Source organism: Pieris brassicae, chromosome Z, assembly GCF_905147105.1.
Source record: "Pieris brassicae chromosome Z, ilPieBrab1.1, whole genome shotgun sequence".
Lineage (NCBI taxonomy): Eukaryota > Metazoa > Arthropoda > Insecta > Lepidoptera > Pieridae > Pieris > Pieris brassicae.
Window position 1 is genome coordinate 3,862,166 of NC_059680.1, and position 26,893 is coordinate 3,889,058.

Sequence of the window (26,893 nt, forward strand, 5' to 3'; positions counted from 1 at the left end):
TCATGAAATCGTAGAATCGTACCCAGAAGCTAGGAATTATTAGCGATGTTCGTCACAAAGGTCAGAGATACGCTAATAACATGCCCATGTCAATAAATGCCGTGGCTGAATCGACATGAAAAGCATTACTTACTGTCAAAAGTGACTTCTTGACCATCCTTAAACCAAGTCACGTTCGGAGTTGGGCTCCCTATAACTTGGAATGTCAGTCTTACAGGATACGTGGCTTGAACACGGCGATCCCTCAGCCGCATTGTGAATTGAGGTGGATATTCACCTGTTGCATCTGCAGACCTTTCTCTGGAAGTTTATTTATAAATAATAGTGTTATCCCGTAAATATCATTTAGGTAATATAGTAAAAGGTAAAATGAATTGATTATATATATTTAAAAAGTACACACATTACAAAATTCACAAAACATTTATTCATATAGGTAACACAATGTACGTAATTAGAGAAATATATATGAAATTTTTCTAATTTTACATTCACTGCCAGTTCTCAAATCACGGTTTTACTGATTATTCAATAACTAGGCTGCCGATTAATACAATTACTAAATATAAAAGATTATTTAAACTAACATTATTATTTAAATATATGCACTACAAATAGTCCAAGAAATATTCGGGTGAACATATTTGATAAAGTTTAAAAAAAGGAATTTAATGTGAGATAATTGAACGCATAGGAGACAAAAAATAAAAATAAACATTAATTGATTATGTTTAATGATATTAAACATTAACTAACTCCTCTGTTGATATAAATCGTTTGTTATTATATCGCATAATATCAGCGGTGTCTGTCAACATTCCGTACCCTCGCAAAACAATCACAGTGCGTTCAATTCATCCTAAATTGTTTTACCTCAATACAGCTCGTATCACGTAACGCATAACTGGCTTACTAAATTAATCAATTTACGGTTAGGGCTAAAAATTCTTTTTCCATAAAAATGTTAATTAAAAAACTAATGCACATGGGGACTATGGGGACTCATTAGTGTTGACTACGATATATTTACCTCTTCAATTTTGCGTCAGCCTCCCATATTTGTCTATCAGTGATCACAGTCATTCTCGCGTAAGTTGATGCCCGTCCATGAGCGTTCGTCGCTTCACAGCTGTACCGACCCTCGTCTTCTATTTCCACATTTTTTATCGTTAACGAACACACGTTTCCGTTCTGTCTACTCCTGACTTTGTCTGACTCCTCTATTTCGCTACCATTCTTCATCCATGCAATCACTGGGGTCGGCTTGCCTTTGAAGCTACAACTTAAATTTGCTGTTTCACCAACTAGGACTTTTAATAGACCAGGTAGAATGTCAATGAACTCCGGCCTGTCGCCGGCGATGCCAACTGCGATAGGAGTCGATGTTTGTACTGATTCTCCCCATCCATATCTATTTCTTGGTGTTACCCTAAAGTGGTACTCTTCTCCTTGTTTTAAGTTAAATGCATCAAAGGTATTTCGAGGTGTTATTCCCATTTCTATCCAGCGTGCACCACCCTCTTTTCCAAGTAGCCAGGAGTCTACTCGGTACGCAAGGACTGGAGCTGCTTCTTGAGGGTCTGACTTTGGCCAGACAAGGGCCACCCAGTTGTTTGCACCATCCACTGCACTTGGCTCGCCCGGTATACGTCCGGGCACGGCTACAAAATAAATTATTTACATACGACCTTAACATTTGGCACTTCTCCAAGATCGAATATATGCAAACAATAAACGAATTATATATTATAGCTTTTAATGTCATTTGTAACATTTACGGTGTCCAATAATTATAGAAAGTAGCACATTTTGTTCGTAGGATTTATCAATGGTAGTAGAAAAATGAGTTTGGTATCAGTTTAGCTTTTAAATTTCTTTCGGATCCGGAAGTATCTCATTATATTTTAACAAGGATGTTTTTGATTCACGCAACGATTAGATTCGTTATTGTATAATTTTATATTTTTACTCTAATTTATTTTGGTTAACTTAGTTACAAACTTGAGTACTTCCCTTAGTATATAAGTTTCTATTCTGGGAATTTCTGGAAGAGATAGATATCCATTGTCTGCCTAATCTCGTAAATTACCTGGTTTTATTTGTACTTTTATTGATATAAAATGTAAATAAATAAACATAAATAAAATATGTAGATATAAATAAAAGTAATTACAATTCCGTTAATAATACCAGAAATAAATCACTAAAACATACATTTATATTTTCTTTCTGTGGCAATGATGGTCGGGTCTTCCGCGGGATATGTCCAGTCAGATATGAGATTATCTGATGACGCACGTTGTCGTACCTATAAACACGATTTAATATTAAAAATCTAACTAGCGCCTAGCTTGTTAAACAGCTAGTTAACCATTTTTTTTTATATAATTACAATATACCATTTTGAAATATTTGTGGTACCTATATGTTGCTGATTAGCTTTTTAATCACGGAAAAACTATCACAGCCATGACAAAACATTTCAAGCCGACGCACTATTAACGAGTTAGAAGATAAATAGCCTACCAAAAAAAAAGTTACTTGGTGAAAGCTCGTTCGTTTACTATGCGCTAATTATTATTATAAATCGTATTGATGTACAGATGAGATATTAAGCCAAGGAGATGGAAATAATATGATGGTCTTATATAATAGACAGCACGTACCACAACAGTTACAAAAGCTCTATCACATCCGTAGACATTTCTTGCCAGGATACAGTAGGTACCTGCATCTGATATTACAGATCTTTTCATTGTGAATTTTACGTAATCATCTGATGTCATCTTGCAAACACGCTGGCTGTTAGTTATATCTCGGATTCCTTTCAGGAAAAAGACTGCAAGAAATATATATTTTACACTCCAGAAACAGAAACATCATCAGCAGCATCATTATATTAGAGTGCTTAAGCATTTCTTTCATTTTCTCTTTCAAAAGATTATTCTAATTCTAATTCGTCGTAATTTTCTAATATATCAAAAATCATTACCTTTTGGCCTTGGTTCCCCTTGAACTCTAAAAGATATGTTTATGTCTTCCCCAACAGATATGAGAACATCCTTCGTGGGTCGACTTACAATTACTGCTGGTTTACCATCAATCTCGTTCGGTTGAACCACACTTATCTCAGCATTCATGTCCACATTTCCATGCGTGCTCCACGCTCTGCATGTGTATAATCCGGAATGCCTTTCCGACACATCATTCAAAGCCAGGGTATATATACCATGATCTACGAATGTCTGCGCATTCTTGTCTAATTCTGTCACAGAAGACCCTTCCCGTAACCACTCTACTCTTGTCGGTGCTCCACCGATTTCCACTTGTAACCCTATGGTGCCACCCTTAATTACTTTGTAGTCACTTAAAACATTAGTGAAGTGTGGCCGCCGAGTGTCGTGGCTAAGACGTAATCTTTCAACACTTGAGATATGTGAATCAATGCGAGTAGCATCTGAAAATTTAGAATAATTAAAACAGGCGCCGCCGTCATTCTATTCGTGCATATATCGTGGCAGGCTAGATATATAGATCTATCTATCCATTATTAAATAATTAAAAGAAAAAAAATTAATACTTAGAATATATAATTACCTGCAAAATTTACTACATGTGTGATCTGATCTGACCATACCGCACTTTCGGCTTTGCATGTATAGGTCCCACTATCCTCTATACTTGGTGAACTTATAGTGAGCCTGCAGAGCCCATCAGCTAAATAAGAGGCTTCATAGCGGTCGTAAGAAGCGATAGGCTTATTGTCCTTAAACCAAGAAATTATGGGTAAGGGCTGCCCTCGTATTCGGCATTCCAAGATAAGTTCATTTTCAGCTCTGTGATAAACATCTGAAATTAAACATTTTTATAGAAGAGCTTGTTAATAGTCAAAAACAATAATTAAAATAGTATACCTATAACCTTACCTCGTATTGACCTCGTAAAGGTTGGAGGTATTGGTGAAGATTCAAAGCTGGGATAAACTTTTAATTTGGCCGAAGTTGTTATAGAACCGTGTTCATTGTCTACAGTACAACTGTAATCACCAGAATCGCTTGGCAATGCGTTTAATAATTCCATTGTTATTAAGCCGTCAGTAAATTTGATTTTGTATTTATGTTTGTCTTCCAACAACACACCGTTTTTATACCATTTAAGCACAGGTTCTGTTGAAGATAAAACGCTGCAAGTGAGTTTTACCCTAGAACCTTCTACTGCAGTCCTGTTTGTTAAATGAGTAGTAAAAACTGGTTTTCTTTTGAGATCGCGTATAGAACTCGCTCTCTTTTCAGAATAAATACTTCTCGATTCACTAGTAGCCTTAGTGCTTAGTTGTGTTTCTAATTGTTTTTCGCGGTCTCCTGTATACATTGACTTACTTTGGTGATCCCCGATAAGGCTTGATGCCTTGTACAATACGTTCGATGTAGATGTATAAGTATTTAATTCTGGTGTAAAGAAATTTTCTGCCTCAAACGGTTTTGAAATGTATGTAGGTGGCCGCAAGAATCCCATACTAGTGTCTACAAAGTTTGGATCAATAAATTGGGGTTTTTCCTTTACTGTATATGGTGTGGTTTTTACATCTTTTGACGTAGTTGTTTGATACTTAGTATCAATGCTTTGTGTTGGATTCATTACAGTTTCAAAATTTTTGTTGTCCAGTATTTCCGCGTTCAAAGATGACAGAGTTTTTGATACCGCCACCTCATATTGGTTATCAGTATCATCTTGTTTTTTTTGGCGAGCAACATCATCAATAATTTTAGCCCGTTCATACACTTCTATGTCATTACTCTTGCCAATGTCTTTTTCACTATCATCTTCTTTAGTAGTAAGTTTTTTTGACAATCCATTCGTTTTTAATTTAGATTGCGTCCTTTTTTTATTTTTTACCGAACTAATTTCGTCTCGTGTATCACTAAGAGTATTTATTCCTAGTGAAGTTGATTCAACTGTTTCTCGTGATTGTGAAACTTGGCAAATTGATTCTTCTTTAATGATATTATTTTTGATTTCTCTATCTAAGTCACACTCTTGTGTATCAGATGATACCGTAAAGATTTCTTCTCTATTGTTCTCTGTATTCGTATCAGATTTAGGAGATAAGTTTGTACTTGCAGTTACTGCAGTGTTGGCATCTCTTAGTTCATTATAGGTAGTGTGCTGGTCATCTTTATCATGTTTGCTAGAGGCTTTGTTCTGTTGGTTTTGTTCTGGTACTAAACTTGATACATTTTCTTTCAATTCATTTGTATCAGAAATAATTTCTTTCTCGTAGGATTCTTGAATACTTGGACAGATAGTCATTTCTTCAAGACTTAGCAGGTTCTGTTTATCATTCTGTGATATTGTATTCATTTCCAAAAAACTTTCTTGCTTATCTCTTTCAATAGATTGTACATGTTCCTTCGATGTATTCTGGTCTTGAATAACAAGTACATCATTTCTATCCACCAAATTAGTTGACAATGTTATATTTTTGAAATCTTTTTGTATGTCTGTTATATTTTGCTCACTTGCAGTAGCTTGTAAAATTTCTAATTCGACATTACTTATCATAATTTCACCTTTAGAGTAATTTAAGTTTTCCATCGTCAAAAGTTGCTGCCCTTGAAGATTTAACTTAAGTGGTCGCGTTTTTATATCATTTTGTAGTTCATTTCTATTATTAACTTCATTAAGAGTTTCGTTTTTTCGAATTCTCCGCTTTCCTTCTTCAATAACTAGATTCTCATCAAAGTCAAAGTTAGTTTGATTGACTAGTGATTTTGATACTTCATTTAAAGCCTTAGAGTTACATTCAAGTTCATTTGGAATACAATCTTTGTTTAGTTGAGGATGTAAAATATCCTTATCTTGTAAAGATTGGTTATCTACGATTTCGTTGTTTTCTTCAGTTGTAATATCCACATTGAGAACTTTCTCAATTCCAATATTAGATATTCCTAATTCCTGTGTAGATATTTCAGCTGAATTTCTAGTTGTTTCAGTGTTGATTTGATTCTCCTTACATTCCATTTCTGAGTTAATGTTTTCAACGACTTCGAGTTTTCCATGTAGTACACCTAGCAAACTTGAATCGTTTTTTCCAATCTCGGTACAACTTTTTTCAAGATCGTTCATCTTATGTTTGTCGAATGATACCTTGTCAAGTATTGTGTTTTTTTCCTTTTCCTTCATATTATTTGTACTATTGATGGTTGGACTAATTAATTCGCCATTTTTATCATAGCAATGCACAGTACATAATTCTTTTTCTGTAAGGCTTTTTGCTTCACTATCCAGTTTTTTTGTTGTACGGGTTTCTATTAAACTGTCCTGTATTTGACTATCGGAATGTGATGACTTCAATTCTTCGTTTCCACTTCTTTTTAAAATTAATGAATTTTCTTGTATGTTTTTACAATTTCCATCAAAGGTTTCTTTTGAAGCTTCATGTTGTTGGTTACTTTGATTATCTTTATCTTTCTTTAAATCTTCGTTTATACCTAAAGATACATTTAAAATATGCGAAGATGTTATTTCCTGTTTATTTTTACTTACTTTAGTTTCATCTAGGCATTTTAATTCAGTATTTTGACTTCTAGGGTATTTTTTAATATCTTCTTCATTTCCAAATTCTTGAGTATTGCCATTTTCTATTCTTAATAATGTTACTTTATCAATGGCTTCTTCTATCAAATGTTCAATTATTGGTTGAACACCATCTTTAATTAATTGTTTTTCTATGTTATTATATTTACCAGTTTGAATTTCTGTATTAGGAGGAATATCGTCTTTAGAGAAAGAAGATTCAGTTATTATATGAGAAACAAAATTGTTTAGCGCGCTTACTGGCTGTACCACGGTTACCTCCATACAGTCAGGTTTATGAGATTCTAAAATTATCGTTTTATCGGATGCATATTGTGATTCTGAAGTAGAAATCCCATTGAATTCAGGTTCATTTGCATTCGTGTCAACACTTAGAGTATTCACATGTGCATACTTTTCGAGTATTTCATTTGTAGAGTATATTAACCTTCTTGTCAACTCTTTAAAAATTGGAATCTTTTCTCGTACTTCTAAAACGGGGACGCTATCTATGTTGTGTATACATTCTTCAATGTATTCTATAACCGTATCAACACTATTTCGTAAAAGTGACTGAAACTCTTTCATATTAGTTAGCACAACATTAGATAAAAGCAATTTTAATTCATTTAATACTACTTTTGTGAGTGACGCATCACTTGGTTGCCGGGCAGTTTTATCAAGATTAATATAAAATTTGATTTCTTCAAAATGATTTAATATATTTCGACAATGTTTGGTAACTGATATCCAATTATGATTGTTATCAATACTTTTAATGTGATTAATATTTTTAATTGCCTTTAGTAAGTTTTCAGATGGTTTCCCATAATTTTGATAAATATAAGACTTTTTAATGTTTGAAATTGTCCCTCTGATATTAGAAATGTTAGTGTAAACAGAATGTACTGCAGTTATAATGGTGTCACGAGTAAGTGCGTCCACTGAAGGCATCTTCTCTATACGGTCTTCAATAGTAAATAGCTGTTGTTCAATAATATCTAAGCTTTGCAGAATTTCAATTCCCCTTTCTATTACAGTTTCTTCATCTATAGAAAAACTTAGTTTTATAGTTTTAATTGAATCTTTAACGGTGTTAAGATCATTAATTATTTTTAAAATATCATCACGATTTGTAGTTGTCTCTGAAACCTTATCTAACAATAATAAAGTTGTTTCGGTATCACTTATGCACTCTTCCAATATATCATGCTTTCCAAGCGTGGTATCCTGTAAATGCATTTTGCTTATTTCTTCCCTTATAGTATTAACTAATAATTCAATCGATGAACTTGCTTCTATAACATGATCGGTAGGACTACTTTCGTTAATCAGAAGTTGAACACTTCTCACGCTGCATTCTAAATCGTCTATTGTTTCATTGAGAGTGTCGCCGGCATATTTTATGTTCATGCTTTTCAGTTTTATTATTTGGACTTGAAACTCTTCCAACATATTTTGTAAGGAATCTGTCTTTTCGACATTAGTAGCACTGCCAGATATTAGAATTTCATGTAACTCCTTTAACAAAGAATCCATTGTTTGCATAATATTACTATGTTTTAAATTGTAATTTGTATATATATTTTCCTCCGTTGTTTCAAGGTACTCTTGCGTTGGAACTTGGACTTTCAGATCACTATCGTTTTTAGGTTCAACATATTCGTCAATTGTTTCTGTCAAATTTGTCTCCGTTTTTTTAATATTTGCATCAATTGTGTCTTGTTCAATAGTCGGTCCAGATTTGAGTTGATCATCATGTGATGAAGTAATATTGGTTTTACTAGTTTCGATGCATTTTTCCACAGTAATTTGAGTTTCTTGTGCAGCAGCTTGTTCAAGTACGAAAGTTTGATCAATCAGTACAGATATATTTTCCTCCGTTGTCTCAAGGCTTTCTTGCGTTGGAACTTGGACTTTCAGATCACTATCGTTTTTAGGTTCAACACATTCTTCAATTGTTTCTGTCAAATTTGTCTCCGTTTTTTTAATATTTGCATCAATTGTGTCTTGTGCAATAGTCTGTTCAGATTTGAGTTGATCATCATGTGATGAAGTAATATTGGTTTTACTAGTTTCGATGCATTTTTCCACAGTAATTTGAGTTTCTTGTGCAGCAGCTTGTTCAAGTACGAAAGTTTGATCAATCAGTACAGATATATTTTCCTCCGTTGTCTCAAGGCTTTCTTGCGTTGGAACTTGGACTTTCAGATCACTATCGTTTTTAGGTTCAACACATTCTTCAATTGTTTCTGTCAAATTTGTCTCCGTTTTTTTAATATTTGCATCAATTGTGTCTTGTGCAATAGTCTGTTCAGATTTAAGTTGACCATCATGTGACGAAGTAATATTGGTTTTACTAGTTTCGATGCATTTTTCCAACGTAACTTGAGTTTCTTGTGCAGCAGCTTGTTCAAGTACGAAAGTTTGATCAATCAGTACAGATATATTTTCCTCCGTTGTCTCAAGGCTTTCTTGCGTTGGAACTTGGACTTTCAGATCACTATCGTTTTTAGATTCAACATATTCTTCAATTGTTTCTGTATAATTTGTCTCCGTTTTTTTAATATTTGCATCAATTGTGTCTTGTTCAATAGTCTGTTCAGAATGTAATTGATCATCATGTGATGAAGTTATATTCGTTTTACTAGTTTCGATGCATTTTTCCAACGTATTTTGTGTTTCTTGTGCAGCAGCTTGTTCAAGTATGAAAGGTTGATCAATCAGTACAGATATATTTTTCTCCGTTGTCTCAAGGCTCTCTTGCGTTGGAACTTGGACTTTCGGATCACTATCGTTTTTAGGTTCAACACATTCCTCAATTATTTCTGTCAAATTTGTCTCCATTTTTTTAATATTAGCATCAATTGTGTCTTGTTCAATAGTCTGTTCAAATTTGAGTTGATCATCATGTGATGAAGTAATATTGGTTTTACTAGTTTCGATGCATTTTTCCAACGTAATTTGTGTGTCTTGTGCAGCAACTTGTTCAAGTACGAAAGTTTCATCAATCAGTACAGATATATTTTCCTCCGTTGTCTCAAGGCACTCATGCGTCGGAACTTGGACTTTCAGATCACTATCGTTTTTAGGTTCAACACATTCTTCAATTATTTCTGTCAAATTTGTCTTCGTTTTTTTAATATTTTCATCAATTGTGTCTTTTTCAATAGTCTGTTCAGATTCAACATCATGTGATGAAGTTATATTCGTTTTACTAGTTTCGATGCATTTTTTCAACGTATTTTGTGTTTCTTGTGCAGCAGCTTGTTCAAGTATGAAAGGTTGATCAATCAGTACAGATATATTTTCCTCCGTTGTCTCAAGGCACTCTTGCGCTGGAACTTGGACTTTCAGATCACTATCGTTTTTAGGTTTAACAGATTCTTCAAATATTTCTGTCTCCGTTTTTTTTATATTAGCATCAATTGTGTCTTGTTCAATAGTCTGTTCAGAATGTAATTGATCATCATGTGATGAAGTAATATTGGTTATATTAGTTTCGATGCATTTTCCCAACGTAATTTGAGTTTCTTGTGCAGCAGCTTGTTCAAGTATGAAAGGTTGATCAATCAGTACAGATATGTTTTCCTCCGTTGTCTCAAGGCACTCTTGCGTTGGAACTTGGACTTTCAGATCACTATCGTTTTTAGGTTCAACACATTCTTCAGTTATTTCTGACAAATTTGTCTCCGTTTTTTTAATATCAGCATGAATTGTGTCTTGTTCAATAGTCTGTTCAGATTGTAATTGATCATCATGTGATGAAGTAATATTGGTTTTACTAGTTTCGATGCATTTTTCCACAGTAATTTGAGTTTCTTGTGCAGCAGCTTGTTCAAGTACGAAAGTTTGATCAATCAGTACAGATATATTTTCCTCCGTTGTCTCAAGGCTTTCTTGCGTTGGAACTTGGACTTTCAGATCACTATCGTTTTTAGGTTCAACACATTCTTCAATTGTTTCTGTCAAATTTGTCTCCGTTTTTTTAATATTTGCATCAATTGTGTATTGTTCAATAGTCTGTTCAGATTTGAGTTGATCATCATGTGATGAAGTAATATTGGTTTTACTAGTATCGATGCATTTTTCCAACGTAATTTGAGTTTCTTGTGCAGCAGCTTGTTCAAGTACGAAAGTTTGATCAATCAGTACAGATATATTTTCCTCCGTTGTCTCAAGGCTTTCTTGCGTTGGAACTTGGACTTTCAGATCACTATCGTTTTTAGATTCAACATATTCTTCAATTGTTTCTGTATAATTTGTCTCCGTTTTTTTAATATTTGCATCAATTGTGTCTTGTTCAAAAGTCTGTTCAGAATGTAATTGATCATCATGTGATGAAGTTATATTCGTTTTACTAGTTTCGATGCATTTTTCCAACGTATTTTGTGTTTCTTGTGCAGCAGCTTGTTCAAGTACTAAAGATGGATCAATCAGTATAGATATATTTTCCTGCGTTGTCTCAAGGCTCTCTTGCGTTGGAACTTGGACTTTCGGATCACTATCGTTTTTAGGTTCAACACATTCCTCAATTATTTCTGTCAAATTTGTCTCCATTTTTTTAATATTAGCATCAATTGTGTCTTGTTCAATAGTCTGTTGAAATTTGAGTTGATCATCATGTGATGAAATAATATTGGTTTTACTAGTTTTGATGCATTTTTCCAACGTAATTTTCGTGTCTTGTGCACCAGCATGTTCAAGTACTAAAGATGGATCAATCAGTACAGATATGTTTTCCTGCGTTGTTTCAAGGCACTCTTCCGTTGGAACTAGAACTTTCAGATCACTCGCGTTTTTAAGTTCAACACATTCTTCAGTTATTTCTGTCAAACTTGTCTCCATTTTTTTAATATTTGCATCTATTGTGTCTTGTTCAATAGTCTGTTCAGATTGTAATTGATCATCATGTGATGAAGTAATATTGGTTTTACTAGTTTCGATGCATTTTTCCAACGTAATTTGTGTGTCTTGTGCAGCAGCTTGTTCAAGTACGAAAGTTTCATCAATCAGTACAGATATATTTTCCTCCGTTGTCTCAAGGCACTCTTGCGTCGGAACTTGGACTTTCAGATCACTATCGTTTTTAGATTCAACACATACTTCAATTATTTCTGTCAAATTTGTCTCCGTTTTTTTAATATTTTCATCAATTGTGTTTTGTACAATAGTCTGTTCAGATTTGAATTGATCATCATCTGTTGAGGAAATATTGGATTTACTAGTTTCGATGCATTTTTCCAGGTCAACTTGTATTTCTCGCACATCAATTTGTTCAAGTTCCTCACCCTTTCTTATTGATTCTTCTGTTGATACTTGAATTTTTTTTAAAGCATCTTGTTCTGTCATTGTTTTTTCTTTTGTTTTATTTTCTTCATCAATAAAGACTATTGTTTCTTGCGAAATTTCGTGTTCCAGTTTAAGTGGTTGTTCAATGGAAACGGAAATATTTTCTTTCATTATAGTTTGTGTTTGTACTTGTTGAGTGGCTAATTCGTCTAATTCAGTTTCTTTTTGCTTATGGCTTGTGTAATATTCTTCTGGTGTAACTTGCATATCTTGAGCAACAGCTAGTACATCCGAAGATATGGAATCAGCAGTAGTTTTAATACAAGATATATCTTCTAAAGTAGACATTTCATCAGCAAATTCTACTTCATGTGGTTCTTGTACTAACAAAACACAGCTATGTAGGATTTGCTCTGTTGCTGCAAAGTTAATGTTTGGTTGTAAAAATGATAAACTCTCGTACTGTGATATGACATTTTCTTGCAAAATTTGATATGTAATATGTAATTCATGAAGTGGTTTTGCAAGAACTCCTAACGTTTGTAGATTTTCGTTTTCTGTAGTACCTTTTAAGGACTCGAGTATTAAATGATTCAAAACAATAATGTTTTCTTCTAAATCACGCAAAGGTTTAGTAAAGGCTTTCTGAACTGGACTATCTGAAATATCAGATATAGGTGATTCAGTTCTTTCTATGTTTTCCTGCAACATTGCAACATTAAGCTTAAGCTCTTCTAATATGGGACAAATATTTTCCATGACTGGGTAAATATTTTTAATGTTACTTGAAATTTCTTCTACAATAATACCACTGATACACGCTATAGTATCTTCAATTTGATGAATGACTGGAACAGCGTTTGTTTTCTCATGATGCTTTTTGATAGACAGGTCTTGAGCAGTGCATTCTTGATCATTACTAATTGAGAGTAAATCTATATTGTGACTGGATTTCTCATATGTTTCAATCCCTGGATCTTGCGATATATTGTTCATGTTTGCACTTCTAGCTAATTTTTCTGTGCTAGTGATAGTATTTAAGTCGTCTTGTAACTTAGTAACGACATCGAGTATGTGTTTTCTTACATGTGTGTCGCAAGATAGTAGTTCACTTTCCCGAATATTTGACAATGATATTTGTAGACGTTGAGCCAAGTTTTCTTGATTTTCCGAAACAGGGCAGTATTTCAGTTCTTCGGATGCATCCATAGACTGTGCATTATCAGCTGTAAGGCTTTCGCGTAATTCTTGTGCAATTTCTTTTGTTTTCTTGACGTTGCCTAGATTAATTATCGCTGATATTTCCTCTATAATTTCAGTAATTTCTATATACTGTTCAACATGTTGTAAAATGCTTTTTGTTACAGCTGAAAAACAAAATGTTATTTAATTTAAATGTAAATAAAATAGTAAAATATAACATACAAATAAAATATTTACCCTTCGATAATTTTTGATCTTTGATTACTTTATCAGAAGATAACATTTTCTTGAAGAAATCGTCGATGTCTTTTAAATCTTCGAAGATTTTAAGGTCGTTTTGTAATCTATTTATATTATCTTGAATTAAGTGGATTTCATTAATAATGTCATTAATGATACTAAAGTCATCTTCACATAATGAAGATTGACTGAAATAACTCAAATGTTTTTCACAAAATTGTTTTAAAGATATAATATTTTTTATCATTAAATCAGGCTCTACGAATACATTTTCTTTTATTTCATTTATTTGAAAATGTATAGATTTAAGTTGATGTATAAATTTGTTGAGTAACTCTTGTAATTGATCACCGTTTGTTGACTCAAGTAGTTTTATTTCTGTATCAAATGTTCGGAAATGATTTCGTAGTATGTCTGAACAATCAGCTAAGCACTTGAGGATAATCATTCTTTTTCCTGTACCTATTGCATTTTTATAATCTTGATGGTCTCTAAAACATTTTACCAAATCTTTTAAAAGTTTTTCTTTTTCATTATCTGGATTATCACACATTTCGCGTTCAAGAAGCGACAACAAATTGTCTAAACTGTCTGTTATCAATTTATTTTCTGCATCGGAATTTATGAATATGCATGTCTCGAGTTCTTGAACAACATTTTGTTCCAGACTTTCTAAATGTGGTGCTGCTATATTAACACTTATAAGAAAGTTCTGAATCAAATCATGTAAATCCATTACACTGTCCAATCGCAAATAATTTGGAAAGTTAGCAATGGAATCATTAATTTTAGTTAATGGCTCTCTGAATAATGTTTTGGAAATGGAACTACAAAGTTTTATTAAGGATAGTTTAATTTTTTCTAAGCTACCTTCAGCTTGATTCAAAAAGTCATGTAAATACATAAAATCCTCTGGATGTGTGTGTGTTGACTTTACTTTTTTAAATTTATAAATATTTATTTGGAGAGTAAAATATTCTTGAAAAAGTCGTATTACCCTTTTATGACTTGGTCGTTGCGTTAATAGCACACGTATTATAGAAAAACTGCTTTTAAACTTTTCCATGAAATTTTGAATCAAAATTGTATCTTTCTTCTGAGACTCAGTTTTTTGGCTTGGGTTTGTTAAATTCTGCATAATTATGACATTATTTACAATCACATTTTCCATATTATTAAGGTACTCAGTTTCTATAGATGTCAGTGACGCGGACTGAGGAAAGTCCGTGTTTGATGCACTAGATAGGTCAGCATTGTAGTGCTCCAAAACTGCTATATTACTTGCCAGTTTATGAATTATTGTCTCCAGCGGATTTTCTTTTGTAACTGCAATTTCCGTAGAACTTACATACTCAAATAAAGTATCTTCCATGTTTATTATACTTTTATAAAGGTCATTGAAAACGCTTTTGACTTCTTCAGCATTCAAATCTGGAGTGGTTTTGATAACTTGTAAAAAGTTCTCTACAGCGCTTACTAAATTATACATATTTTTATTTTGCGATGGCCATGTATGTACAGTTGTTTTTGAGCAAGACACAAAATCATTACACACATAATATAAATCTTTAATTTCCTCTGAATCTAATAAGTTTGTATGGCGTTGTACTGACAACAGACATTTGTCTAAATGCTCTTTTAAATTAGATATATTTTTAACTATAGAATGTATTTTATTAGATGGTATCTTTAAAACGTCTTCGTAAATTGGAATGTTATCAACATCAATAACAGTTAAATGGTTTTTTAATTTAAATAAAGATTCGGAAATGTTTGTTAAATTGTTGCTAGCCAAATCTAGATTAGAGACAGAACTTAATGATTCCATAACTAAAGGGGATAGGATGCTAACAATTTTATGCTGTATCTCTTCTATTGTCTCCGTAACTGATTTTATATTAGCGTATTCTTTAACTTCAGACAAAGTGTTTAACGCCTCAAGAATATCTAATTTTTGTATCTCTAGTATATCTTCATGTAGTAATTGAAATTCATGGGCAATTTCTGGTCGACTTTTTAAAGTATTAAAAATAGGAGCTTCCAAATGTGTTTCTTGAATGACAGGTAATATTAAATTGCTTTCAGAAATAGGATCTGCTGTTGTTTTTAAACACGAGATGTCTTGTAAAGTAGACATTTCATCTAATCCTTCAATATAACATTGTTCTTCTACTATCAAAATGCAATTTCGAAGAACTCCTGTTGAGGTTGCAATTTTGGCACTACTTTCATGAAGTGAGAAACTTTCATATTCCGAAAGAACATTTTCTTGTAATGTTTGTAAAGTCGTATACAATTCATAAAGAGGTTTTGCAAATACACCTATCGCGTCGTCTTTAGATTTCATCTGTCCTACTGTTTCGAGAAGTACTTGATTTAGAACTGTAATATTTTCTTGAATTGATTGCAACGGGGCTCCAATAGATTCTGCTAATAAACTTTGTGATATAGCGTCAGAGACATGAGAATTTTCTTGTATGTTTTCTTCAAGAGATGCTATACTACATTTAAGTTCTTCTAAAACTGGACAAGTATTTTGTAAAATTGGTAAAATACAACAGATGCTTGGAGTCACCTCTTCTGCGGAAATATTGTTAATTGCAGATATTAACTGATCAATCTGTTGAACTACTAAGTGAACTTTTGATTCAGTGTAAAATTGATCCGTTGCTATTTCTTTAACTGGTTCTGAATCCATTTTAATACTCATATCCTCTTCATAAGTTGTTATAACATTTTGAATATCAACATAGCATTGGTAAACATTTTTTAATATATCATCACGTATACCTTGATCAATGCTAAGACTTTTAAGATTTTCCTCAATAATGTTAAAGTTGTTTAGTATGCTTGTTAAAGATATAAACTTACTCGATTCAAAACCTTGGATTGAGACATTAATTCTACTTACTACGTCACATATATGCAAAAGTGCTGAGTATTTAGCCCTGTCATTACTTTCTATAGCATTTTCTAATGCTTTAGTTAGATTTTTATGAAATATTGATACAGTTTCTTGGACATTTGGCACTGAGCTTAATACTGGCAAAGAATTTTCTAAAGCTATTAATACGTGTGCCATTTTTTGTAGGATTTCTAATTTATTGTCTCCATATAAAACATCAAATGAACCAATAGTCTTTTCTATATCGTTAATACGAAAAGAAATATCCTCCAAGTCAACTTTTATAACCTGTAACACACTTCCTAATTGTTCCTTATCATATTTATTTTCTTTTTCAAAAGAAAGGCTTTCAAATGAGTTTCTTAATTTTAAAACCGAACTTATAACGGTTTCAATTGTTGTGGTATTATATTTCGGCAAGGACGAATTTGATTCCTCAACCGATAGAAATTCTATCTGCTCCAACGCTGTCTGTAAGTCTTGTATAGATGAGGACATATTAAATAGAATTGCCTCAGCATTATTAGTTTCATTGTAGCTTAACAGACTTTTTTTCAAAGCATTTTCAATAATGTCCCAAAGGGAATTAAGCGGAACCTTTAAGTGATATATTGCTTTTTGGGTATTGTTCAAATGTTGCTTATCAATTGATAATTCATGTTTTTGAGTTTCTTGACTAATTTTAGATTTATTAGTGACCGTAGATTTGGAAATGTCAATTATATTAAGAATATCGTTTGCCAACAGTTTTATGTCTGTTGAAACGGTTTCATCAATCAGATATGAATACTTTACTGGAAGTTCCCTAATTTTTTCTACAAATTTAGTTAAATCTTCTTCACAATTATTTATTATAGAAATGCAAGTGTTATTAATAAGAGTTTTATCACTTCCCACATCAACACATTTTTCAACCATTGCCAAAGCGTTTTGAAGATCTTTCAAGCACTGTGGAAGCTGAGTAAGTAGTATAGATTTAGAATCGGATGTTTCATTCATTGATTCTTTAAAAGCGTCAGTAATATTATGTATTTCAGTTAAAGGACTTATAATACTGTTAATAATTTCTAGGCTTTTTGCAGCTATTGCAGCAGTAGGCATCAACTGAGACTGTAAAATAATGTCTCTTTCCAACATTTGAACCTTATTCAGAATTTTAGATAAAGATAAGCTAATAAAAATCATATTCTCATTTAAGTTAGTAATGTCAACTTCCTCTTGTTTAAAACTAGTTATTGATTTTAAAGAATCACGTTTAGCGCTATTTAATAGTTTACTAGTTTTATTTTCTATATCTAAACTAGTTGGTAGCTCTTCTCTTAAGAAGACCGTTTTGGTAATATCTGACGATTCCTGAGTACCTACATCATCTTCTTGAGACGGTTTTGACTTTTGCTTCCCAGTGCTATGAGCGCTGGCAAAAGTAATACTTTCAGATAAAATTTGAGTGTCATCGTCTTTTTTTTCTTCAGAGAGAGACTGATCTCTTGATAAGCTAAAGTAATCTTCGCCACTTTTCTGCGAATCAGATTTTCGTCTAACTGGTTTTAAAACTATGTCAGATTTTTCATCCGTCAGTAAAGCCATTGTTTTATCGATATATTCTTCTGCAACTTCTTGATCAAAAGATAATTGCTGCTGTCCATTTTCTTCAGCTATTGAAATATCTTCAATATCGGCCTCAGTCCTTAAATCTTCTTCAGGCGGCACAAAATAGTCTGGTGAAACATCTATAATAATAGCTTCCATGAGAAGATTTCCAGATGTAGATGTTTCTTTAACAAATCTTAAGGGAGGCAGTTCTATAACATTATGTTCTGTGACATTTTCCGATAACTGATCAGCGTACATTTCTACTATTTGCAGTGCTTCTTCTTCTGTTAAATCAGGTGTTTCATAAAGTGATACTGAAACTTCTTTTCCATCAAAAGAAAATGATATTTCTCCTTTTTCATCTAAAGTTACGTCAGCCACAGGTGTGTCATACATTTGTGAAGTTCTCTCTTCATGTATAGTACTTAATGACAAATTGCGCTGTAGAATTTGATCATCAGCTCTCTTCTTTTTAGCTTTTACTGTATCTTCAAAGCCTAGGAGAGAAGCTGAACTTGCAGCTATGCCCATGCAATTTTGAGCCTCACATGTATAAGTTCCAAGGCAACACGTTCCATCTTGACCTGATATTATTCTATGAATATCACCTGGTTTTAATTCTTCGCCATCTTTATACCATTTCAATACAGGTTGTGGTACCCCAATCACTTTACATTCAAGATTAACAGCACCTTCATCTGAAAGAATGGCTTGAAGGTTTTCCAAAAATCTCGGTTTCTTGTAATGTCGCGGAATAATTAACTTTAAGAAACACGACGTAACACTATGACCATAGTCATTCATTGCTACACATTTCCACTCAGTTTGGTCCATAAGTTCTAAATTTTTTATATCTAAATAAAATACACCTCGGTCTTCCTTTCCGAGGTGACATCGAGGAGACTCATCCATAGGTTGATCATCTCGATACCATAATACTGTAGGTTCAGGCGGAATGACAACTAAAAGAAACAATATTTTTCGTTTCAGTAAAATAAAAATAAAATCTAAAATAATAATAGCCCAAAATTTAAACGTAAAGCTATAAAAACCATAGGGTCCAAATCAGACATTACCTTTGATTGTAAAGCGGAATGGCTCATCAATTTTTACTTCGACACTCTTTAGTCCTTGCAAAAACTTAGGTGCTTGGTTTTTAGAGAACAACTGTAGTTTTTCTTCTTCGTTCAGTTGGTTCTGGATATCTTCAACGGTGAGTTCTGCTGAACTGCTAGCTTGGCCCATGCAGTTTCGTGCGATACAGCAATATGAGCCAAGCGAATTTGTTCCCGTGAGTTGATAAACGTCTCCAGGCTTCAGCTCTTGACCATCTTTAAACCAGCTGAGTATTGGTGTAGGGAAGCCAACAACTTTACATTCGAAAGATACTAGACCCTCTTCGGTAAGGATAGCCTGTAGGTTCTCCATAAAGCGTGGCTTTCTATAATTCTTAGGCACTGTAAAGTATTTGTGTGTGTAAATGATAAAAAAAGCATATTATATTGAATATTTTTACTACTAAAGAAATTCTGAGATACAAATGAATTTATAAGTTATAGTAAAATAATCATTGAATCTTGGATGCACAGCACGTCTAAAAAATCAGACATAAAATTACGTCAAATTTTGATTGTATTTTACACAAATTTGTTGTTGTTATATACATTAAATTGTTTTGGCTTTACGTTTAAAAGGCATGTAAATCGAGACTACTATCAAGCTAAGCTCGGTTGTTTAAATCGATTTATACAATTAGTTTTTTTTATTTGTTAACAAATAAGTAAGTAAGGTTACCATCCATTGTGACATTGCAGGTTGAAATACCAATCCTGCCACCAGCGCTGGTTGCTACGCATTTCCATTCTCCTTCGTCAGCCCACTCAGAAGCCGAAACTTCTATCATATAACCTCCAACGCCATCCTCAATTATGTGGTATCTAGAAAATACTAAGTTGAAACACACCTGGGTGGAAAAACTTTACTCGCAGTTTTTAATATTCGATTGAAAATAAATAAATAATATGTTTTGTCATAGTGGTTTTCTTTTCCAGATACGAAAATGGTACGATATGGTATAATTTTATATTATACTTATACTCGTAACTGGGATATTTAAGTGTTGGCCATAAATACTACCTTTATAATAAAAAAGGCGTGTTGCCCTAGTGGCTTAAGACTCTCATCCCTGAGGTTCGATCCTCGGCTGTGCACCAATTCTCTTTCTTTCTATGTGTGCATTTAACACTCAGACGGTGAATAAAAACATAGTAAGGAAACTGGCTTGCCTTTGACCCAAGAAGTCGACAGTCTGTGCCAGGCACAGGTGGCTGATCACCTACTTGCATATTAGATTGAAAATTGCTCACGAAACGGAGACAGAAATCTGAGGCCCAGACCTAAAAACAGGTTGTAGTGCCACCGATTTTTTATACATAATGAAAAACGCAATTCATTTTAGTAAACGTGTATATAAATTCACGTATAGTAACATACCATACGTGTTCACTAGAGGAGCACACTTAAATTAATTATAAAAGGACTCAAAAGAAAAAATCATATACCTTTAATAACTACAAAACGTCTTAAATAAAACCACTCACTGTGTACTAGAATCAACCTTTCCTTCCTTATTGTACCAAACAACGCTACGAGGCCAGGGTGGCACCACAATTTGACATCCCAGTGAAAGATGATCACAAATTCTTACAAACTGATCTTCAAGTTCCTTAGTGAATATTGGCGGAGGATCGGGTGTCAGGCCGCTAAGCAACAAGAGAATATTTATCTGTTAATTAATTTTCATTGTCAATAATAAAGAATTTACAAGCCAGTATATATGTACAGGAATTAAGTATAAATACCTGATCCTAGATAAACTATCAATTAATGGCGTTTTCTATGATTATGATTTGTCAAGAAAGGAGCTGGCAACCGACGAAAAAACATAAATGCTGGAACTGTGAAAACAACACAAGTCTTCCTCGACAATCGTGCGTCGCTATTCCAATAATAAATATTGTTGGTTGTTGTACTCAGGGTACAGACCCCGTCGTGTTCGCGTGTCACTTTTATAATACTCATATACTCGTATAACGGAATCCAAAAGAACTGGTTCCGGGATTGTGGTTTTAGACTATTTGTCTTGATTAAAGTTCAAAAGGCAAAGACTTACCCAAAGCTAGGCTTATCTGATCCTTCCTTGGAGCGTCCGATGACATGTACCTTCGATGAAGAATAGGCCCTCCCCATACAATTGATTGCCTCGCAGGTGTAAGTACCAAGGGAAGTAGGGTCATCAGCATTGGCTGTTAGTGCAAAAACATCACCGGCTTTTATTTCTCTACTGTCCTGTAATATATATTATATTTGATTTAATAAAAACATAAAAATAGCGTTAAGAAAAGCACTGAGGCGCGAATACGTGAGTAACACTGAAAATGTTTAGAACTGGCCAGTTAGAAACATTGCTAATGAAAACTTTTTGAATTTCAATTTTAGAACTCTTTGGTAACCTAATGTAGTATATTGCAATCATTTGTCATTTGTTTTTGTGAATTGGCGGCAAATCTAAAACTGTTGTTACACGTGAAAATGAACCTAACGCGAGAAAATTTTCGGTCAGTGATTTATTATGACTTTCGTTGCGGTGTTACTCAACAACAAAGCTATGATAGGCTGCGATTAGCATTTCTTAATGAAGCCCCATCTCGTGTCACTATTTACAATTGGATTAACGAGTTTAAACGTGGACGTAGCAATCTCAATGATGATTCGCGTGAGGGACGTCCTTTAACAGCGAATACTAAAGATAACATCAATGCTGTGCGACGCATGGTAGAGGAATATAGGAGAGCGACCTATCAGCAGATACGGGAAAGCCTAGGCATTTATGAAGGCCTGTATGAAGTCAAGCTCGACAGGAAACTTTGTACCAGTAGGATTTCCCATACTTTAACCGACGACCAGAAACACCTTCGCATGGACTGGTGTCGCCAAATGTTAGATAAGATTCACCGACGGTGACTCTAATGCTGTATTTGGCATGGTCGATATATTGCTATGAACCTGAAACCAAAAGACAATCAGCTCAGTGGGTGTTTCCTTTCGAGGCGGCCAGCTAAGGTAAAGCAAGAAAGAAATGAAGGTAAAAAGATGATTGCCTCATTCTTTGGTCGGAAAGGTAATTTCACGACAGTTGTGCTAGAAGATGGAAGGACAGTTACTGCAGACTGGTATGTCAAGCTCTGTATGCCTATTGTCTTGGAAAAAACTCGACATCAGCACCCTCGAAACAAAACGGAATCAATATTTGGCTATGGCAGGTGTCGAGATAACGAGTCATTCGCCATACTGTCCTGACCTGGCGCCCTGCAACTTTCATTTATTCCCAAGAACTAAAGATAAAATTCGAGGTATTCGCTTTACGAGCGCTGAAGATGCGGTGAAAGCGTATGAAAATGAAATAGAAGAGACCCTTAAGAAAGAATGGGCCCACTGCTTTTCTCAGAGGTTACATCGAAAGCGAAGATGTGTAGAGAGGAACGGAGATTACAAAGTATTGGCAACTTTCTACATTAAGCCGTTTTTCATTTTCTAAACAGTTTCAGTGTTACCTAGGTATTACATGTGACAATGTCCATACAAAATGTTATAAGCTCACCTTAAACCACCTCAGTACAGGAGTGGGCACTCCCACGACCTTACACTCCAGCGACACTGTTCCTTGTTCTGTGAGTATGGCGCGTAATTCTTCTACAAACTCCGGACGTTTGTACGCCTTGGGCACTAAAATATTCAAAACAGACAATAGAGTAATAACAGAGGATGGGTTATAATCGCATCACATCGGAGTACATAGTACATGGTAAGAGAGCTCACGCTTTTCAATATATTATCTAAAATGTAGGGAATCTCTGAGAGATAAATTCAAGAAAATTAATATACTTACATTTCCCTCGTAATATATTTCTGAGAATATTATGTATGTATACAAAAATAATGATAAGTTTACTAGGATAGAACTACGCATTATGTTAATACTCGGAAAACACGCAGGCTGCAATTTCCGCGTATTAGACTATCTAAAGTTAGTAATTATTTCGGGAAAAGAGATACTTTTCTTTAACAGAATCCCAGAGGCTCTTTTATCTCTGCCTTTTAATAAATTTAAGAAATGTATTAAAGGAAGGCTATGTAAAATAAGTTAACCATTATCTAGTTGATAAAAGGTCCTGGGACTAGTACCTACTAGACTAGTCTCATTAATTTGCGATATTGTTTTAAAATAAGTAATGCCATAGTCGCAAATTACAAGCCCCTGGCACATTACATTATTAAAGTATATCCTATAACAGTAGAATTTAATTGGTGGTATTCCGAAACATCAATATATATTATTTTTATAAAACAATGAATAGTAAACTATGTAGCTAATCGCAAAACTCCAGAATGGCTGGAACAATTCGAGTATATTTTTTAATTTATTCCTTAAACATTGAGTGGTTTTTATAGAGAGAAAATTGTTTAGTTTTATTAGTTACTTTCGAAAAAACGAACAATCTTTATGAGGTAGCATAGTATCTTCCGAATGTTTGTATGTAGCTACTAAAAAGGTAAGCTAAGTAACAAAATCATATTAATATAAGTAATGGTATATAGTGTTACAATATTTATTATCAGATAAAGAAATTCAAACTTACTTTTACAAGTAACTTTAAAAAAACTTAAATCGACTTCAAATATCTCTCAATATTATTTAACTGCATAAGGTAGTAGGAAGATAAGAAAGTCTGAAAGAGGCCGGCCGATGCCCTCCTTATTATTTAATTTATTATTATTATTTAATAATTTATTTTGGTTTTTGCAACGAAAAGTAAAATAAATAATATACATTTCCCATATTTCCCAACTACTAAGCATTTTTTGTCAAATGGATGAGATATTTCTTAAATTCGGAGAAATTACGAAATATAGCGCTTGGTAAGTAAGGCATTGTTGTAAAATTTGTGATAAGCATTTTATATTATTTCTTCGAAAATTATATTTCAACCAATTAGTAATATTGAAACAATAGGAATTACCTTGGCATATTTCTGTCAGCATATCAATTGTTTTTAACGATTTCTTGGTATTGAAATAACGCGTAAGAAATTCAGTAATAAGATGGGTTAGTAGAATTCGAGCTTTTTTCGAGATTTTAATATTAAATTATTTTCCATTCATGAACAAGACCAATTTTCACTTTTATTCGACTTCAGAGCATTCATTGTGCCGGGATTTCTGCCCCATCCAATACAGTGAATTTATGCATATTTTCAGCTTATTTGTTTCGATGCGAATAAGGTGGTGCATGTAATCCGAAACAACTATAGTTATGGTGGAAGTTGTATCTATAGCAGAAGGTGAGGTGGCGAAATATTAGAAAATTTCGTCGAAAAAAAAATAGAACTACAGGCTAGTCCGGAACCAGATAGAATGGTAAAAAGGCCTATGTTATTACTGTTTTTATTGTTTTAACATAACTCCATATTTATTTATTTTATGTATATAGAAAAGACGAGCTAAATAATTGGCACGTTTTATGGAAATGTGTATACCTAATACATTGAGATGTGCAGAGCAGCTGGCTCTTCCGCCTAGGTTTTCAGCAGTGCAGGTCCACCTTCCAGCATCATCTACGCTGACAGTTGCAACATCTGCGCACCAGAAATTGCCGTCGCGTACCAGAGCAATCCTCTCCGCCTCCAGAAGTCGACGCTCGTTACGGTACCATGTAACCTGATAAATGTTGGAAGTGAAAAGAATTATAATAACTGTATCTAGAAACACTTGACAGGCGATATGAAAATGTGCGGAAGTAAATATCATTAGGTTCCAAATTTAAATTTGAAAGTTACGCAAAATAGGTATCTATGACGGAATTGTTAAAAATAAATCAGTAAATAAAAACAAAGCAAATGTCTAAATATAATAACTTTAGTTTTGAAAATACGGTAGATTTATAAAGAAGGTGCCCTTGACATTTTGATATCAATATATTACATAATATTATGAAGGGTGTTTGTATTTATGATTCGGACGAGCCGTCAAACAAAATTTAGCGAGGGGTGGCTTGAAATAATTAAATGCCCTTTAGTTTGAACCGCGACATATCACAGACGATAGAATTATAGATCTAGTAAATTTATGTAAAAACAGAACTCCCACATCGTATTTTAAAATAGAAGAGTTATGTCACACAGCTATGCACGAATTCCGTCGCCGTTCAAGGCTATTCGGGATTTCTCAATGAGTTTTTTACTATAGGAGAGTACATAAAAATGTTTTTGATATATTGAGAACCTTTAGTGGTTAAAAACAAAGCAACGGTTCATTGTAGAGAAGGTAATTAATTTCAGTAAAATTCTTTCACTATCTCTTCTAGAACGCTAGATTCTCACTAAAATAAGAACTAAACGAACATATGAATTTACATCTTATATATTCGCTCACCATAACATAATACAACTTAAATTTTTTTACTAAATTCAAATCCTTTTTGTAAAATTAAAATCTGTACGTGACGGTACTACTAGCTACAGGCTAATTTCAGTACTAGCTTGATTCTATTTTAGTACTTAAAACACTGCTAGAGAATCTGTCAACTAATAGACAGTTGTAGTTCAGGTGGTATGACCAATTCTTAGAAGCAATCTATAATTAACAAACGAATCAACGGGTAATGCGATGTACTACGAAATACTAGGTTGTCTCTTTCCGGTCTAAATCCGAAACCACTGCGAATCGGAAGTTGGTCTATTTATGCAAATATCAAATTTTGTACTATTATTAAAGAGTCATAGGAAGGTTGTAACGAAAGATTCCGTTTTGTCCACCTTAGAAGAAAGTTTATATTTTGATCATGCAATTTTGTAATAATAAAATGAAAAACTACTGGACACATTTCAAAAATGAATTTCCCTTTCGAATGCTGCACTACCATAGCATAAGACATATAGTTATATATATATATATATAACCAGACCTGTGGAGGTGGGGAAGCTGGTACGATAGTACTGCTTCTTTCTGAACTTTCTCGGAATTGAACGCTGTGATGTTTTTTTCCTACGGGTTTCGAACATACATTTGGTTTATTTAAAAAAAAAATTGTGGTAAAAAAATAACATTTACGTTATATCCGCAAACATTTAAGCGAATAATAGAAAACAAACTACGAGTACTATAGCGCGTTTCGTTTGGTTGTGATTGGTGTATTCCAATTATCCTCCACTGTTTAGCTTGAAAAAGCATTAAAAATGCGCCACAAATATCCTTATACTTTTTTAAACGATGCATGGTTAAAAATTCGATTTGGAACGTGTTTTCAATTATCGCATTGCATTTTAAGGATGCTTCCGAGCCTTTGCTTAGTAAACTGTGTAGCAAAAATAATTAAATTATTTCATGGAAATATGCAAACAGGCTTACGTTCGCAGATATTCTCGCTTCCATTACTACGTCACGTATAATACGATTAGCGCGTATGTTCTCATGTAAATAATAAAATACTCATTGACCATAGAGATGTTTAGGGAAATAGGTGATGATATATCTTCAGATATCGGCATACGTTAAATATCGCAAATCAAATCATCAACTTACACTTATTAGCCAATAAGATGTAAAACGTAAAAGTAGCCCTTTCATAGATTAATTAATCGTAATATAACATTCACGCTTCATTGAATAATAGGATGATATCACGTATATTCTTTATAGATAACAGATGTATCACTTAGTTGTTAGTACCCATAAATAAGATAAGCTTCCGTTTTTACTTAGTCCAAAAACCTTACTACCCAAAATTTTGTTTATTTTAATCGATTAAAGACAGTTGACACTTAGCTTCAAACAGAAATTTCATTTAAGTGAACCTTTCAACAAATGCCACCGAACTTAACTCACGCTTCTCAGTTATTATATTTATCAACAAAATGCTTAACCACTAGAAAAGGGTCTTCCAAAAGGTTCATGTCAAGCCAAACCACACGTAATAGTTCATTATCGTTTTAATATGTTGATTTTCCGCCAAATGAAGATGAAATA

General features: G+C 33.4%; 1 protein-coding gene across 2 annotated transcripts in view; it reads right to left on the reverse strand.

The window, feature by feature from the left end:
- LOC123718416 overlaps nt 1-26,893 on the reverse strand; it is a 50,930-nt gene that overhangs the window by 11,208 nt on the left and 12,829 nt on the right. For both annotated transcript variants that reach the window (XM_045674863.1, XM_045674864.1), the window contains exons 4-17: nt 24,406-24,586; nt 22,470-22,594; nt 20,982-21,157; nt 20,410-20,571; nt 19,604-19,746; nt 18,886-19,266; nt 13,309-18,771; nt 3,927-13,235; nt 3,598-3,849; nt 2,993-3,457; nt 2,667-2,839; nt 2,215-2,308; nt 1,031-1,661; nt 134-300 (exon numbers count right to left, since the gene is read on the reverse strand). In XM_045674863.1, the coding sequence (XP_045530819.1) occupies nt 134-300; nt 1,031-1,661; nt 2,215-2,308; nt 2,667-2,839; nt 2,993-3,457; nt 3,598-3,849; nt 3,927-13,235; nt 13,309-18,771; nt 18,886-19,266; nt 19,604-19,746; nt 20,410-20,571; nt 20,982-21,157; nt 22,470-22,594; nt 24,406-24,586 (17,722 nt within the window). The remainder of the gene's footprint in view (nt 1-133; nt 301-1,030; nt 1,662-2,214; nt 2,309-2,666; nt 2,840-2,992; nt 3,458-3,597; nt 3,850-3,926; nt 13,236-13,308; nt 18,772-18,885; nt 19,267-19,603; nt 19,747-20,409; nt 20,572-20,981; nt 21,158-22,469; nt 22,595-24,405; nt 24,587-26,893) is intronic.